The sequence below is a fragment of the Crinia signifera genome, chromosome 4 (assembly GCF_055691185.1).
Source record: "Crinia signifera chromosome 4, ASM5569118v1, whole genome shotgun sequence".
In the NCBI taxonomy this organism is placed as follows: Eukaryota; Metazoa; Chordata; class Amphibia; order Anura; family Myobatrachidae; genus Crinia; species Crinia signifera.
The window spans coordinates 219,412,077-219,431,091 of record NC_139220.1 but is presented as its reverse complement, the minus strand read 5'-3'; the positions used below and the strand labels follow the sequence as shown (position 1 = coordinate 219,431,091).

The 19,015-nt window shown below is 40.8% G+C and overlaps 1 protein-coding gene across 2 annotated transcripts in view; it reads right to left on the bottom strand.

Annotated features, from left to right (window-relative positions):
* The window catches only part of THSD4 (thrombospondin type 1 domain containing 4), a 708,854-nt gene that overhangs the window by 13,888 nt on the left and 675,951 nt on the right, over positions 1-19,015 (bottom strand). For both annotated transcript variants that reach the window (XM_083183802.1, XM_083183803.1), the window contains 3 exons: positions 14,862-15,066; positions 10,477-10,650; positions 7,117-7,290 (listed from right to left, as the gene is read on the bottom strand). In XM_083183802.1, coding sequence (XP_083039928.1) covers positions 7,117-7,290; positions 10,477-10,650; positions 14,862-15,066 — 553 coding nt within the window. The remainder of the gene's footprint in view (positions 1-7,116; positions 7,291-10,476; positions 10,651-14,861; positions 15,067-19,015) is intronic.

Genomic DNA, 19,015 nt, shown 5'->3' with positions numbered 1-19,015 from the left:
TATTCATAGGCCAGTTAAAATAAAAATATTTAGTGTTAGAGTTGCAACCTAGACACCTTATAACGGTGTTGAGATTTTGCTGGTGTGGTCTGTGGTCTTGAGAACACGGCACTACAATACCATGGAACATTACCAATACAACAGTTACTTTTTTATTTTATTTTTTTGGTGTGCAGAGCTCTATTTTCTGGGCGGTGGCTATTATAAAAAATATTACTATAATCTTGTAGGTGTTTCCCTGCATTGAGATAGCTTGTGTTATTGGTCGGTTTGTGCAGCAGACTTTAGGCATTGATGCCAACAGAGTAGGGAAACTACACAATATTATTCAGTATTAGTTATGGTAGTTCCATTTTCTGTTAATGTTTAACAAAAACAGATTCAAGTTTCAGGTGCTAATTAAAAAAATTGGTACCGATTAATATTGGCTGTTTTAATTGTTTTGTATCAGCTGCAGAGTTCTAATGACGTATTTCGATAACTTCGTTACAGAGTACTAATTCAAATTTAAGCTTGGGTTTGAATTTATGCGTTTACATATATCTCCAATAATACTGGGTTGACGTGAATGACAGACACGGTTAATAGACAATTATTTTTTTTTTAATTTTATTCGACAATTTTTATTTGGTTTTGCATAACAAACAACACGAACACCCCCCCCCCCCCACATACAGTACATGGTATAGTAAAAATGTATATCAGACAGAATCACTAGGCTAAACATACATTGTACAAAGTGTTGATATTCAAAAGGAGAACATTGATGAGCCAGGATTATTTATACATTCACAATATTCCAGAACATCACAGGATGTATATGTATATACCCGAGGGCGCCTACTCGGGCATAGTTTGAGTTTCCCATACAATTAAAACATAAACATGTTCACTCAGAACTGGCTCATCTAGGAGGAGCTAATTTGCCAAGCATTGCATCGGTTGTCAGTAGAAAGTGATTCAGCAACACTAGCTATACCAGCCAAACGATTCGGTCCAATCCTATTAGTATATGTCATAAAAAATAACCCCCCCCCCCAACACCCAAAGCAACCCACCTTTATAACCCCCCTCCCTGTACTACCCAGCCCCAACTAGGGTGCACTTGGATCCCTGAACTGTACCCCCCCCCCCGGGCTATCTATCTAACTATTCCCTTCCCCCTCCCAACTTGACCAACACCCCCCCCCCTTGCTAATACAGGATATTGTATCATAGTAAATGTAGCAGCTTGGGAGCGTAACCCCCAGACTCCAAAGGCATCAGATCAAACAAAAAAAAGAAAAAAATCAGCTTCCCGATGAAATATGTCAGACCACATTATATCCAGTTACCTAATCTAAACGGATATATATAATAGGCATTTTGTGTTAGGGATACAAGGAGACATTAAACACAGGCATCAGCAAAATGTATACATAAACGGTGTATGTATAAACGGTGAATAACATAAATGGCATGGTAGAAAGAGAGATACGCAGGTTATCAGGACTAAGAGAGGTGTAAAAACATATTAAGCCTCCATGCATTGTGTGGATCTAGTCCGGCCAGTCCTTCAGTCCCAGAAAGGAGGTATACGTGGCATGTACAAGGGGATCATGTACCCACTTGCAAAGAATGATCAGGAGCATCGAGTATAGATTCGGATATATCCCCTCGTTATCAGGACCTAGATGGGTATGACATAGTAGATGAGCAGATCCAGAAAGGACCATCAAGCAGGATTTCCCCGGGTTTTGGGGGGTCCCAGGTTCTTTACGTACCGCCTCAGGGTGACGACAGGGCGGCAAAGCATCCACACAGTCTGTCTCTAGTGTATAGTCCTTCGTAGGATGCACTGAGGCTGTACTCGGATGATTCTGGTAATTATAATCCATGGTTATGGAGCACTCTCCTTGGGTATATGAAGCCCCATCCTCAACCAGGAAGGTAGCAGGAACATGGTCTTGGTTTGTAAAAGCAGTGTTTTCAATAGGAGGATTAGCAGGAGCAGATGAAGTAATATACACACAGGCATGTACTGCAGACAGCTCCCGACACAGTCTATCAGTAGAGTCGTTTATAGCCTGCAGTATGCTTTGTAGAGGATTCATGATTTTAGTAGCCGGTCTACACTTATCCTGAGTCTGACTTAGGTACAGTCCACCTGCCTGAATAGGGGTATTTTTAAGCAGGTGTATTGGTGGCTAGTATATCACCAGATCAGCAATATTAGGTGACAAAGGAGACCCATCAAATCAGTGCCGACAACAGAAGGACTCTGTAGCGTTCAAGAGGGCCGCGGACCTCACCTCCCCAGCTCCAGATAAATTATGAGTACCTGTGGGTCCCTGCATATGCAGGAGTAATGTTGCAGCAGTACGTCAGATCCAGTGTCCGATGAACGGGACCGCGTCGGCGCCTCCGGCCGGCCAGGCAGCGGGCCTCAAGAGAAGCGGCTTCCGCTCATTGCCGTCAGTTCACCGGAGAGTCAATGGCCGCCCCCTCCCGCCAACACACCGGACCGGGCAGCAGCGCAGATGAGTTGTGGGGTCGCACTTTAGGAGCACCAGAGCTGCCGGAGGATCCAAGATGGCGACCGCACCCGGAGAAGAGGACCCACAGGCTCCAGCAGGCCCGACCAGCCGCTCAGCCCTCCGTACACCGCTCAGAGGAGATGTATTCGGTGCAGGTGAAACAGGAGCACCTCCGGAGCCGGTGAAGGTATGAATACGGGGTCTCGGGGAAGGGTGTTTGGACAGGATATTGTTGGAGCTCTCACTCCCCGCGCCCGCTTACGTTGCCGGCCAAGCCACGCCCCAATAGACAATTATTTAAAATAAACAATTTAAATCAAATATAAGAGCAAATATAAGAGCGCTTATTAAATCCAATATATAATATTGCAATATCAATAATAGGAGAGGTGGATTATTCCAGCAATTAGAGTCTCCTTCAATGAACTGTTGCTGTGCACACCCTCCAGCACTGCAAGCTGGTAAGTAATACATGGGTGGTGCACCTTTCAAAGAGGCCATGTCCATACTGTGGGTTACAACATTTCAGAATGCTCTTTTCAAATGTCCCTATGCCCCCTTTAGCATGTTCGATCCAAACAACCGACATATATGGTCAAGTGCAAACATATCAACAAGCAATTCTGGTGTTGGCAATTAAAATCTGTGTATTGAAGTATAAGCAACCATGATGTTAATATCCCATATATCACTGGTAATTAATATGACTCTATCTGGTCTAATTCTAGGGAACATGTGGCCCAATGGTAGAAGTGTTTAGCCTTTGGTTACTATTGCTGTTCATTAAAGATAGACTAAACATTTGTTATATGGAGCTGCCTAGTTTTCTGGTCATTTACAGTTATGGAATATGTTTGTGAAACAGCATTACAATGCAGCTTTCTGGCTACGTACATAGCAGTAGCTACAGAGCTCAACTGTAAGTAATAAATGACTTACAATATCAGCAGTACAAGGAAAAGCTGCATGCACCAGCTATTACCAGCACTACACACAATAGCAAATTACACATTTCATGCATTATTCATGAGGTCTACTTTCCTAAAAAAAAGATTAATGTTCAATTTCTTTGTTTACTTGTTATTTCCCTTTGCGCTTTAGAAGTACTCTCATGCAGTCAAATTAAACTACTGAAGTTTTCATTTTGCCATGTTTTATCTCAGTGGGCTTCTCCAGCTCAAAATTGAATACATACTTCATTACTGGCTACAATCATCTTATAAGTGAGTTTGCAATTTAATAAAGTCTGTCAACTCATCCATATTTTACAAACCTTCTGAACCCATTACAAGTTTATTTCATCCTGAGCCACACCAGTAGCAAATGACTTTAGAACACACATAGATTACAATCAAACCAGGACACCACAGTTTACTGTAGTCAGCACATAAATGTCTGTTATTTTGTACAATGGATTGAAACATTGAGCTGTACAAGTTTAAGAAAAAGCATGCATGACCTGTGGCGCACTCTGGGCCAAAGATACAATAGAATAGATCAGCATAACATTTTGCAAGCTCTTATTTTTGTGCCAGATGGATATAATAATGAAAGTCTTCATTAGCAGCCACTTTCGAGCCAACTCAGTGGAATGTTGGCTTTAAGACTATACTTGCCGAGGTCAAGCCACAGTCCTACCAAGAAGACATAGTGTACCTTTCATGACTCTGATTCTTTGCTTAATGCACTTCTACCACTGGCAACAGCATATTTTAAACAGGAATAAAAAGAAACCTTGAAGTAGGAACAAGGGTTTAGATTTATCTTAACAGGGTCGCCTTAGGGAAGCTGAGGCATAGCCAAGCTGCGTATTCTTTGTCTGTCACCTAAATACTCTTACTGCCCCCAAGAAAAATCAGCTAATGCTAAATCTTTTTCTGTTGTTTTGTTCCTTATTAGACAATGTCACAGCAGAATCTGGCTTGAAAATTCTAAAGTTAATATATATTTCTTAAGCATTACTGCCTGTTAACAATGTACCTATTTGGGTTATTTCTGTACTTTCTAACTAGGTGTTATAAAACCTGACAGATTTATTTTAAGACAGACCTCGAAATTCAGCAAAGTTCGTTGTATTTTACAATTGAATCTACTGAATACCTTACAAGGAGAAAGTTCTTTATAAACCTTTATATTCATTTTATATACTGTTTGTACTGTTCCCTGGACAGCTATTTAGAGTAGATGTACTGTACTACATTGTGTCTATGTGAAAATAAACACTGTGAATATTTCTAAGCCATACAACCGTTACCTCAGATGGCAGCATATAAAACATTAGTACGTCTACATATATTATAGATATAGTGTAAATTCAAAACAATCCTCTCTGAGGCTCACTGGACCAAAGTGGGTACAATTTTGCCTCATTGTGGTTGACATTTCAATTGTGATTCACATTTCATAGTAAATCACAATTCACTATGAAATCACGAATTAACAGATTAATCTACAATTGCATTCATGCAAGTACCAAGCAATTTGATAGTAGGCTGATCTGAAAAACTGGTCCATTAACTATTAAACAGTTTGCTTATTGCGACAATGAAGGAGGTGTCTGTATTTCCCACGTACAATTGAGGTTGTTGGATAGGAATCTGTAGATACCTCTCCAGCCAGGGGTTAAAGTGAGGGGGAACAGGGTTGAACCGATTTCCAGCATCTCTAACTGTAGGTAGAACTAGTTCCACCTCCATCATAACCCTGCACATTAATTCCAACAGAAAAGTCTGTCCCATCACCACATCATTGCATTCTGCAGGTGGCGCTAGTGTCACTGAAGAGATTTAGCCACCTTGTATCTCCTTCCTGCCCACACTACACTAACACCGCTACCCTGTACACACTACTCCACACAGTACTCAACCGTTGCTACCCTGAAACCTATTACTGGGCACTCTACCACTGCTACCCTGCACCCCCTTTCACCCACACACACACAAACACACACACTACAGTACCACCGCTACCCTGCAACTCCATCCCCACATACACTAACATATCACTAATACCCTGAGCTTCCCATCCCTGCACACCACATAGCCACTACCCTGCACCTCCCTTCACATACATTGCCACTACTCTGCACCCCACCATTCGCACACACTACACCCCATTCCTGCACAAACTAGTTAATAGCTGTTACTGTGCAGCCCGTCCACATTATGCTACTGCCACTACCCTGCACACACTACATTATACTACTACCACTACTCTGCACCCCCTTTCCCCACACACTACATCGCTGCTACCCTGCATTAATTACACTACTGCCGCTACCCTGCACACTACATTGCCACTGATCTGCATTCCACTCTCCGCATACATTACACTACTGCTGTGACATACTATACTAGCAAAATACCCTGCACCTCACTACCACTATAGTAATGCTGCACCCCACATCCCACACACACTACATTACTCTATCACTGAGACCCTGCACCCCACCACCCTCCCAACTGTCCTGAATTTCACTGGACAGTTCTGCTTTTATTGGACTGTCCCGCGTCACACCCGGGGTCGGCAGTGTCCAGTGGTGTGGAGGGGGGGGGGAATTTAAATGTACCTCATGTCAGTGCTGCTTTACTTAGCAGAGCAGAGGAGAATAGATGCTATGTGCACAGCATCTATGCACAGAGGAGGGAGAAGGGAGGAGAGGAAAGTGGGTGGGTGGGTGGCACTAAAGGCTGCATAGGGAAGAAAGAAAGCAGGGTGATGCTGTGTCCTGTCATTTAAAGTGACAGAATTAGTGGGGAGGAGGAGAGGGAAGAGCCCTAACACAGGAGGAGATCACACATCTGGCACAGCTGCAGATTTATTAAGCCGGTGAAGTGATAATGTGGCTGGTACTTTATCACTGGCCATTCATCTCCTAAGTGTAATTTTCAAACCCAACCAGTTGCCAGTTAGGAGCTGATTGCCCAGTGATAAAGTACCAGCCACTTTATCATTTCACCCAGCTTAATAAATCTGTCTCTATGTAGTGCGTACGGGGGGGGGGGGTGCACCTCTCCTGCACATCACCTTCCTATCTGCTTCCCCTGTTGAGTGGCTAGTGCCGGCTCTGTTCAGACATTTCTTTCTACAAACAGCCACGTCTTGTGGAATCATTGATCAAAAGGACAAATACTGCTGTTATATATCTGGGTTGGCATAGAGGGCAGGAAGGCTATATGCTATAGTGAGCATTCCCTGGCCAACTTTCCAGAATGTGCTGTCGCTGGTACACATGGCACAAATAGCACTAAAGATCATTCATCGAGAATGACAGCTAATGATCTCATGATGCAAAAGTAAACCCTGCAGTGAAGGATCTCAGTGGATTGTATACAGTAAGTTTATTAAAATATTCAGTTTATTTAAGAAAATAAAAATGTATTGTATGTAATTCGCTGCAAGCTACTATAAAAGTAAAAAGTTTTCTATTGCTATATTATTATTGAATAATGAGTCTCGGACCTCCTATATCTATAAATATTATTATTATTATGTAGCTTTACGTCTTTTGTATTATTTACTATTTTTTTCAACACAGGGAATGAAAGTAAAGGAAATCTATTGAGACAGAGAACCAACAGAATACAATATACTGACTTACCTGACTCCAAGCTCCAGTAAACCACTCAACTTTGCCTTGACATGGCCCGTTATCACAGCTAGTAGTTTCTGGCGGTCTGTTGTTTCCACAGCCTTCTAGCGGTAAACTGCTGATGTGATTGGACATGCAAACCACTGACCGTGTCCGTACTCCTTCTCCACACTCTGCCGAGCACTGGAACAGAAGGAGGAAGCAATTATTGTGCCAGTAGTTGTCTATGGGGAGCCACACAGCATGTGTTACTTAGGCTAAGTACTGGCTTAGATTCAAAAAATTGTAACTGAAAAATAGTTGGAATATTCAAAACTAATAGTCACTGCGCTCATATACAATGCATTTCAATGAGAGATCATTTGCAATCATGAAAGCCACGCTGACCCGGCTTTGAATCACATGGGGATGGATATTCAATAATGCATTTCCATCAAGAAATAAACGTGGATTCATTAGGCATCTAGATAGATCTCAAAAATATCAACACAAAAAATGTTTAGTTTTCATACAATTTGAGCTTTGCTTATTAGTATCCTTTTTCTCCCACTTTGGTTTGTACAGTAGTAATGGCATATGTTGGTTTGCATTAATGGCTCATTTTGTTACTCTATGGAATTGCTTTGCTGCCATCATAATACACTGACCATATGGCATCTGTAGCAATCACATATTCAGTAATAGAAATCCTATAGGAAACGGACAATTCAATGTAACTACTTTGGAGTCTGTATCCCCAAAACAATGACAAGGGATGTAAAGCATTACATAATGGGACCACAGAACACACTATTAAATTATTTACTTATCTCAGTAAAAAGAAATGACTACTGTAACTTAAAAAAGTAGATTTAGCAATTTGTTGCATTCAACATCAGCTGATAGTGTAAGCCAACCCTTAGAATGTACTGAACTCAACTGAACTTGCAATTATTATTTTGAGACGTGAATAATGTCTTACCTGCCAAACCGACATTTGTGTGTTTAGAAAACCCTCACTGGTTTTTAATTTAAGTTGGCATTATGGCCCAGATAAAATAAATCACATAGTATGTACACATGTACAGAATTACTTGTGCTCATGGTGATAACCTTTTCCACTGCAACTGCAGTATATTACCATATTAGCTTCTCTTTGTATCATGTGAGTTTTAAAACCTGCTGTAGTAGTCCTAATTTTGCACTTCAATGCTGGGTTCCAGTCAACGGAGTTTGACTGTGTGACGTTAGACCAGGGCTGGGCAACACCGGCTCTCCAGATGTTAGTGAACTACACATCCCAGGATGCTTTGCATTAGTTTTGCTATGTGGCCATGCTGAAACTGATGCAAGGCATGCTGGGATGTGTAGTTCATCAACATCTGGAGGGCCAGTGTTGCCCAGCCCTGCGTTAGACGGTCAATAGGTCGAACCAATATGGTCCACATGCAATAGGTCGATAGATAAATTGTTGACATGAAAATGGTCAACACAAGATTTTTTTCCAACTTTGTTTGATCTACCTTCCATGTGGACTATGATTGGAAATAGACGTCTGTTGCAAGTAAACACTTGCCTGAAGCAAGGTACACATTAACCAAATTGTTATTATAGTGAAACATACCAATAGACACTCAAATCATTTATAAAACTGGTGTCAACCTTTTTTGTGTCAAACATTTCCATGTCTACCTATTCAACTTGGCCTATTGCATTTGGACCACATGGGTAGATGATTGACTGTCTAAAACCTGTAGATTTATTATACCACAACCTCAATGTTTCCCCCATTTACTAAAACAGGTATTTGTAAATTATACATTTTAGAAAGAGTGTTACAATGTAAAAAAGTGTTAATGTGTCACAATAGTGTTAGGAACTTTTCATTATGTAAGTGGAAAAAATACTTCACAGCAGCTGAATTGAAAAACTATTTCCCCGGAAAAAAAAATGTGAATAGTAAGACCTCATTAAAAAAGGTATATTCTCCCAAAACATCCTTTTGGGGTTGGTACCAAAAATATATATTAATTATACCCATATGTACAATAGAGGGACCGCAGCAGATACCTCTGAAATTGTCCGTAGTCCCTCCATTCTCGTCCACTAATGTAGCCCCCATAGGTTTTAATGAGAACTGCAGTGCTGCCATATTTAGAAAGCATTCTGGAGTTTGACTCCAATAGGTTAATGCCACCACCAGAGCCTATGAGCTACTATTTCGCAAAAATGACTGTTAGAGGTAATTTATTCAGAGGGTATTGTTGTTGTTGTTGTTGTTTTTTTTCCGTTTTATCCCTGAATGTCTGGTTGTCATATATTGCTAATCACACACAGGGGCTAATTCTGGGGCTAATTCAGGATGGATCGTTAATGTGAAAATTAGCAGTGGACTGTGAGGTGAAAGTTATCACCCAAACAAAAGAGAAATTTACCTTGCCAAACTGCAGGAGAATTGCGAATGGATCACTAATTGTAATCCATTCACAAATGAATATGCAATTCCCTAACCATTGTACTGTTTCACTGTCTGCACATTTGTGAGTAGGTCTGAGGCTTCCTGTGACTGAGACAGGGGGGGAAGTGGTCATCACTGATGTCACAGAACCTCCTCAAAAATGCCTGGTCACGCCTGTGTTTTTTCAGTCACAACCAGAAAACAGTCCAAAAACTCGGCTTCCTGTCAGTCAAGCCCTGGCCTCATTGTACTTATGATCCATATGCATTTTCGGTACTTATGTACTATGTGGGCTCCCATGTTAAATGCACCCCATTTTTTCATACCCCTACTATCCAACCACGCATGGAGTTGATTTTATATAGTGTGGCGAGTGCAGCGAGCCACTGTGCCCAAAGCGTGGCAAGCGAACGCGGTCTCATAAGAAAAATGGGAGCCCAGATATTACATAAGTATCGCATTTTCTGTCACATGGTACACATGTGCAGTCATTTCATAATCACTATATTTTTTAATTCACTATTTAGCGATCCATGCTGAACTAGGCCAACAGTGAGGGCTCTGTAATGCACTCAAAATGGCTTCTTGGCCTGGTACCAGGAAAGATGAATGATCCCTGGAACTAATGTGTTCCCAAAATAGAATTATGTTCATCATTTCTGTACATTCTAAGATAAAAACCTTTCAATTATGTGCATGTATTTTGTAACACGTCCTATTTTGGTAAAGCACAACATAAATACCATTATTATCACATTGTCTATACTGAAACCTTAGTTTATATCTAACCTCCCTTTCTGAATGCCCTGAAAAGTTCAGTGCTAATCATTTTTTATAATTTCCTATTATATTATAGAAATATAGAAATGAGAGAAATCATAGCTACATAAGGACATGTGACTTGATAGCACTTTTCTTTGACCATAGCTTACCCTATCACTCCATTCTGTAAGAAACCAGCTCTTGGCACATGCACCCATGTCACAGTTTTCTATATCGTTTGGTCGAAGCATCATATTACATTCTTCATCGTCGACATTGTCCCCAATGTTACTGACGCATTTCACATCACGTGTCTTCTGCCCCACACCACATGGCACGGAACACTGCAAATACAACAAAATATTAAGTTATCATTGTAACATCTAAGTCTACAAATTCTATGAGCAAAAATGCTAGAGTGTGGTTTTGTCAAATAATAGCGATGGCAAAATGAAAATGTGGTAGTGATTGGGATGGGAACTGGTGTACTTGGTAATAATAAGACTATGGCCGGTTAAAGCAGCATCATTATTATTATGAGTAGTAGTATTATACCAATTTACCATAAAGTTATAACAAAAGAGAAGCAAAATGTATTGAGATAATTTAGTTAAATCTAGTGTTTGAAAAAAATCAAATCAAATTAAAAATATGCAAGAAAACCATATGATTTGCACAGAGCAATTTCTAATAATGCATAGGCCAACATGAGGGGTTCCAGTTGCTTTGAAAAAAAAATTCACCTGCCAGGAAGCGCACGAGTCGCTGTCCGCCGCCACCGACCCTGCACATCTCCCTGAAGTGGAGATGGGCAGGGTCCCACTGTCCAGCCGGCGGGTTAGCCCGGAGTGGCGTTAACCTGCTCACTGGGCTCCAAACACATGCAGCACAGCGAGCAGGTCTGAATCTTTCATGGGCTGATGACAATCACTGTAATATCAAACATCTGGAACCCCCCTCCAGAAATCCTGCTTTTTCCCCTGTAATGGACAGATATCAATCCATTTCAACTTGATGGACATGTGTCTGTTTTTCAACCTCAACTACTACTATGTTACTATGTATTTGAGCTATAGAAATATAGAACTATAACAGAGGTTTAAGGATGCATCATAACATAACTAATAAGAATAAGATTAATGATTTGTGTTTATAAGCTAAACAAACATGTTTTTTATAGCCCCTCCACAGGTACTGTAGATGCAGACAACTTACAAATTAAATGATTGTTCTAGGTTAAGGGTATTCAACATGCAGCCCTCCAGCTGCTGTAGATCTACATATCACAGCATGCCTGCCACAATTATATAATGTTCTAATAGCAAAACTATGACAGAACATACTGGGATGTGTGCAATATGATAAATAATGCTCCAGCAAATAAGCTCATAAACCTGGGGAACAAACTAGATGATGTGATACCAGCTGATAGGTCGGCCCGGTGGGAGCTGATTGGTTGAAGCACCATTTATCATACACAATGAGTTTTAAATAGCTGAAACTCATTCACAAATGGCCACCATAGATCGATAAATAGTGGTCCTAATATATGATAAGTGATAATACTGATTTTCAGTTAGTGATGGGTCTATAGAAATAGAGCTCTTGGTTAAAATTCTATTACAATTTGTTTATGTCGATCAAATTTCCAGTGGCAAAAAAGTATTATCCAGGCAAAAAACAGAACACGTGAGAGCTCTACTCAAACCACAATCAAATGATGGTCATAATCATTTACAAAGATGTCAAGTACTGTATCAATTATCCTTTACACACAAAGGTTCAATGATCCCAATTTATTACTGTTAGGAACCATGATTAAGGGTTCAGTTCTGTTTTGTGTTCTGTTCAAGTTTGTGTTTGGCATTTGACACTCTGGTGGCCTCCAGTGGTAGGTCTTTGCCATTAAAGCTCAATATTCTGTGAGCTTAATTTATAGTCTGTGAGGTAAGGAGCTCGTTAGCACAGCTTGGGAGCTTTCTGGATCTCTCTCAGCTGATTAATCACTTGAGTCTTTCATAGGGGATTCTCTCTAGCTCTGCTCTGCCAGTGATAGCTTCTAGTTAGCAGGTTCCTGTTTCTGTTGCTGAGAGCTGCAGTCTTTGGGGCTTCCTGTTGGTTACCTGTCAGGTCATTGCTGAGTGCAGCTTGTCCTGGCTGCACTCCTGTCCTGGTCTGGATTTGTCTTGTCCTGTCTGGGTCTGTCCTGATCCTGTTAGTCCTGGTTCTTTCTGGATCCAGTTCCGTCTTGGTCAGCGAATTTCCATCCAGTCCTGCCAAGCCACCCCTGGTGTGCACGTTATCATCCTGTGCTACCGGAAGGTTCGATCCGGTCACGTAAGTGCTCTAGTGGAGCCTGGTTCCTAATCTTTCATTTCTGCGGGCAAGCTGCCCTTTATCCTAAGTTAACTCACGGCTGTGGGTTCACGCCTGTTTTGGGGTACCGTTATATGTACTATTTTATGTTGGAGTGTATTTTGTTTGGTGGCACCCCTTCATTAGTTAATCCGGTGCCTGTGACTTGGTCACACCCTCAGTCCTTGGCCTGGTGCCGTTAGCCAGGGTGTCCTGTCCAGTTAGCGCCTGTAGTTAGATCTCCTCTTGGTCCCGTCTCGGGCGGTCGCCGTAGACTTGTCATACCTTTAAAACCTGGTTGGAGCGGGTTTAACTCGCTCCTTCAAATGCAGCGACTACAGGAGAAGCCTAGCAATCCGCAGTCTATAGTCACCTGCCCGAGAGGGCCAATAGAGTCAGTGTAGGGTGCGCCGTGGCCGTCATAAACAGTGGTCATGGCTGAGGGCACAGCCCACCACCATCGTCCACACAAGCCTGTCACACTACTCCAATGGTGGGTTCACACCCAGATGCATAACAATTACTTGTTACCCCATGCTCACCATGCAGTGTATTAAGCCCTATTCTACACACAGATTTTCAAATCCCACTATGTATTAACCCTGAAATGTATGATGAAGCCAAGATAAAATTCAGGATAATAACATAACACATTATATTACAGAAGCCAGATTTATTTGAATATGCGCAAATTTGTATTTAACTACCATGATCATTGTTGCCACTGAAGTATCTTACAGCAGAAGAATCACTAAATAGCAAATAAGCCAATTATGTGGTCCATGTGTAAAACTCAGAACATAACTATGGATAATAAACAAGAGTTAAAAAAAAAGGCATTTTTATATTTTGTATTTCACTTTAGATATAAACCAATGTATGTAACGAGACACAAGAGAATCCAGAACATCAGAAATCCGACACTATTGTGAGTTAAGCAGAATAGGCGCTTGCCAAGCAATTAGTTCTAGGGTACGCTTTCTGTGGTAAGCAAGAAGAGAAAATATTTATTATAAGAGACAAGCAGCGAGGAATATTGCTAGTCACATCAATATCATGCACATAGCTACAAAGTGTTATTCTACTGCAGCAAGCAAATGTCTACTGCGTAATATAATGTACTTCTGATGCCTGAGACAAAATATATTTAGGCTACAGTTTTTAGGTCACTGATTCATCCATATGTAAATATAAAAGCATAACTTAAATGTAACTTTAGGAAGAGCAAAAGTTTTTCCTTGTCTCTCAAGCATGTCTATAAGGCAGGCATGGATAAACTATGGCCCTCCAGCTGTTGTGAGACTACAAGTCCCATCATGCCTTGCCACAGTTACGGAATGCTAAAAATATAGCAAGGCATGCTGGAATGTGTAGTTTCACAACTTCTGAAAGGCCATCGTTTGGCCATGCCTGCTATAAGGTAAAGTGGCATGAGACTATTCATATTTGGTTAAATAGAATTAGAGGAATCTTTCTGTGAGTCTGCATGGATATTTCCAGTGTCCCTAGATGTCTTGCTCTCCTGTACCTAATTGTACAGTTACCATGCTCCCTGAAGCAAGAAGGGTCAATGGTATTTCCTCCTGTTGTAAAATTGTAAATGTAAAATGTTCATTACCAACAGCTGGAGACAGAGTTAGTTTCTCATGAGATATTTAGAAAAACTGTCAATCACTCACGACCTGTTACAGATGCACCTTTCTACCAACAGGCAGAGAGAGCAAGAAGTAGATAGAGATAAGTTATTGTATGTATAACATTTAGTTCATTAATAAAAAAGCCCTGGACAGGGCTGCAACTAGGGAGGCATGTGACCACAGCGCCGGATTAGAGGGTGCGCCAAACCAATACAGCAGCCACCAGCTGGGGAAGGAATAGTAGCTGCGTTGGATATACTGTAGGACCTAGACAATGGTTTAACTTACTCTCCTGCAATCCTGGCAAGGCTACACACATGTTACACCTTTACAACTGACAACACTTTGGGCCAGATGTATTAAGCTTGAAAAGTGATAAACCACCAGACAATCATCTCCCAACTGCCATGTTACAAGCTGGGTTTGAAAACTGACAGGTGGGAGCTAATTGGTTAGTGGTTTATCACTCTCCATTTTATCACTTTTCAAAGCTTAGTACATCTACCCTTTGTAAGAAAATGCGGCTTAATGTATTAGTCATTCCCCTTACATCTGCAACTTACAGGTGTCCAGTCAGTCTTAATTTGCCATTCACTGCAGATCTTCAGCTGGCAAGTGCTAGTTGTTTCCGGCTTTTCCTGGCTCTGGCAGCGATGTGGTTGTACAGTATGGGTGCGGTTAGCATATATGTGTCTACAGAGGATCTGGCGGTGCTGCATCCCCAAACCACAGGTCTTGCTGCATTCGGACCACTCTCCTATGTCCCAACTATTAAATACAGATAAAGAGTTAATATAGCAACAATTTTCAATAGTAGCAACATTGATATTCAGACATGGAAGGCAGAACATCTACTAAAGCTGATGTTATCTCAGAAATGACCTAGATTTTCATTAAATTCCAAACTTTTTTAACTGTATGTTTCAGATATTTTTCCTGCACCTGGCTATCAGCACTTAAGCCATTATCGCTAGCTAAATGGTAGCTGACTGACCAAATCACCAGTGTGTTCCTTGTGTCGTGGGAGATAAATCTGTAGAAGCGCGCTCCCGCAGCCAGCCCTTAGTGGTTGCTTAATGGAGCATGCTCCTGTGATTATGGCTAAAATTGCTAAACATTGCAGCTTTAAATGTATCTGCTAACTGACCAATATCTTGGTACTTTCAGAATTCTGCATCCTGTTACACGTGACCCCTTATCTCACCTCAAATTTTCAGGTTTATTGCTCTATATGTAATTTAGTTGTAGAGCATGACCAATATGCGGCAAAACACTACAATATACCTTATATGTCTTAATCTGTTTTTACTGAATTATATACTGCATGATTATTAGATATGTTGTTTACAATTTTTTTCATATTTCACATGGATCTACAGGACAGGATGTACTAATCATGGGTGGTGAATTCTTGGGGCATGTGTGCTTAATAGCAGGGCCAGACAGTACTATCTATATATGCATGTTCTTTGTTGTGTTGTTTGTCTTGTAGTTTTGTGACATATCTTTCTTCTTATATAAGAATATTAAAAGTTAAGTTTTATACTAAAAAATAAGCGTGCCCCCAAAAAGAGAGAGTACTTTTTCTTTTCCTTTCTAGCAGGGCCGGTGTAAGCTTTCTTGGCACCCTAGGCAAAACATCAACCTCCTGCCCCCTCAGGGACATTACTCCCAGAGGCAATGTAGTCGCCTGGACTAACAGCACAGGAGGGGTACCTGTATGTACAGCAGCACCTGTGCAGTTCACAGCGGGATCCTAGTGTGTACGCTGCTCTTCCAATGGAGCTCTGCTTTACACTCATATAGTTAACTGGCTCTATCCCAGGATTCAGACTCTGTGGCGCCCCCCAGAGCCAGGCACCCTAGGCAGCAGCCTGAAGTTGCCTAGTGGTAGAGCCAGCCCTGCCCAGTAGTATCATAAAGAACAGCTCTTCTAAAAAGAGTCCCTCTGCATATGTGTAAAGGGGCGCAGTGTGTGCTGGGAGGATTAATTCCCCCTCAGGAAGAAAGCAGAAAGACGCCAATAGGTGGTTATAGGATATGCTGGGACAGATCCAGATCAGATCCCTCTCAGAAAGATGCAATAAGAAGCCCAAAAGTTTCTATAGGGAAACACCATCAAAAGCTTGCATTCCGTTTCGTACCACAGATTCTGCAACCAGGGCTTATGTATTTAAGGCAACATTTCCCTTTAGTACATCTTGGTTCATTACAGATGTATATGTATTTATTTTCTCATCTTCCTCATTCCCCAATTACATGAACACTTGTACTTGCCCGCACCATCTGTATTTCAAAACACATTTAAACAATGTATGGTACAGTCCCAGTACAGAAAGATTGGCATTTTCTATCTGGCTAAATTGATTTATATAAAAATCTATCAAATTATTTTCATTATAACCCAATCAACCAACTGGGGCATAATCCGTTTGTTCTCTTTTCAGCCTCATTCCTAAATTCATCTAACTAGCTTGCTTATACTGGCCACACATCAGACCAACATTCTTCCAACCATCCAACTAGATGATTGGATGGAATAAAAACCTGGTACTGGATGGGAGCAAATGTAATTTGTAATTAAGAAATTTGTTTCCCAAATCTGAAAATGGACAACAATTGTCACTCAATGTACTGTAGTTGGACCTATTTGATTTAAACAACTTCACTGAATGTTTTTGTCCATTCTCCTGAGTTTGTGAGCAAATTGCTTATTGACATATGCCCCCACACAGTAGTAGTAGTAGTAGTACGTTTATTTATAAGGCGCCGCAAAGTACCCAGTGCCGAATTTCCCATTAGGCACATAAGGCACGTGCCTAGGGGCGGCACATGTTTGGGGGCGGCACTTGCTTGCTTGTGATAGTACTGTCAGCATGAAATGTACCATTAACTGCAAAATATCCACTGTACTGTACTATATTCCATTTTAAATAGAGTGTAAATGGATAGGACATGCAGATACTGCCCCTGTAAACTGACCTACAGCATATAGTAAATATGTATACATGATATAAAAGGTGACAGTTAGTGGATTTTTCATTATTCTATTAAATTGGCTATTATCAAATGAGGGCTTAGAACTAATCAATAAAAATAATACATTTAGGCGGGGGGGGGGGGGCAGCCGTTATTGTTGTGCCTATGGGTGCCCTCACCCCTAAATCCACCCCTGACAGTACCAGATTTTCAGTCCGTCCGTCCAACCAACCAACCAACCAACTAGTTTGATGGTTGGAGGAAAGTTGGTCTGATGTGTGGCCAGCATTATAAATGGAGCACTGATCGTTCTGTGCGCGGTCCCACATGTTAAAATTTACCCTTCTAGATCACAGGGCTTTGCCTATAAACAATAGGCAAAGCCCTGCTCTGCACAGATGCTTGGTGTGCATCGTGGGTGTACCGTGATGTGTGCTAAACAATCGTGCTTAAGCCCATTGCTCTGCACTGAGGCCAGCATCTCCCAGTGTGTGCAGTCAGGGGAGACAGAGCCTCACTTGTCATAATCCAGTATAACAATATTTTACTATAAAAAGGATAAACTAATACAAAGAATGTACAATGACAATACCATATTGAAACATTGCCTAATAAAATTTGCTTTCTTCTAACCATTTGACTGGAGGAGTGCTGCTTCAATTGGTATCTGTTATCGTTCACATTTGCGGGCACCCAGCAAGTATCTACCTAGGAGGCTGTGCATGACATTTTTGTCTACTATATATACATATACTGTATATATAGTAACAAAGAATATACTACAGCATCTCCGTATGATGCCCATGATTTGTTTTAGGAGCTGGTTCCGGCACAGTAATAACCCAATCTGGGGCAGCACAGGGATTCTGATGTGTTATAGGGAAGATGGTGAAGTGATGATATTATTAATATTAAATTGTCCATAGAGAATAATAATGATGACTTTTTTTAATAGATTATGGTGGTCATGTAAGAGAGTTAATTATAGCGAATGAGGGGTTAATGATAAAGGGTTTATAATGGAGTACTGGTTATTCTATCATAATTAAATGTTAGGTGCAATCTTAGTTTAGAATTTATTTGTTCTATTCCGTCTACAAGCAAAATAACTTTGAATTAAATAATAAATTATGTTTGACTTTTCCTCACCTTAATTTCATAAAGTGAAGGAAATGATTTTGTACACCAATTCCTTTAGCACACAGTTATCAGTTAATATAGACCCTCAACTTCGTATTAGCATGTAGAATTTATTCGACAGCCCCGCAGTAGTTGTCCAGTATAATCAGGACAAGTTAAATGCACAAAAAAAAGAATAAAAAAAAACAAGTGACAGAAAACCTTATACATTATTTATTAGCTCTACTATGAATTCCTACAGACAACTATTTTCTTGGCAAAAAAAGACACCGTACTCTAGATTATTGAATGTTATAATCAGAAAAATGTATTTCGCTAGACAGAAGCTGACAGGCAACATTTCCATTTATTGGACGTTAGAACAGTGCTTACAAAAGAATATGTAGACTAAAATTTACTTTGTGTACATTATTAACCTTTGGATTCTTGATTTGAAATGGGGGTCTAGAAGCTTGATTTGAACTAGATTGATACTACAATTGCTGAACGGAAAAGGAGTAATCAATCTTAACAACACTGCATTAAGCACATTTTTTCCCACAAAGGCATAGCAATAGCACCTGCAGACCCCGCTGTGGCTTTGAGGCACTAGGGACTT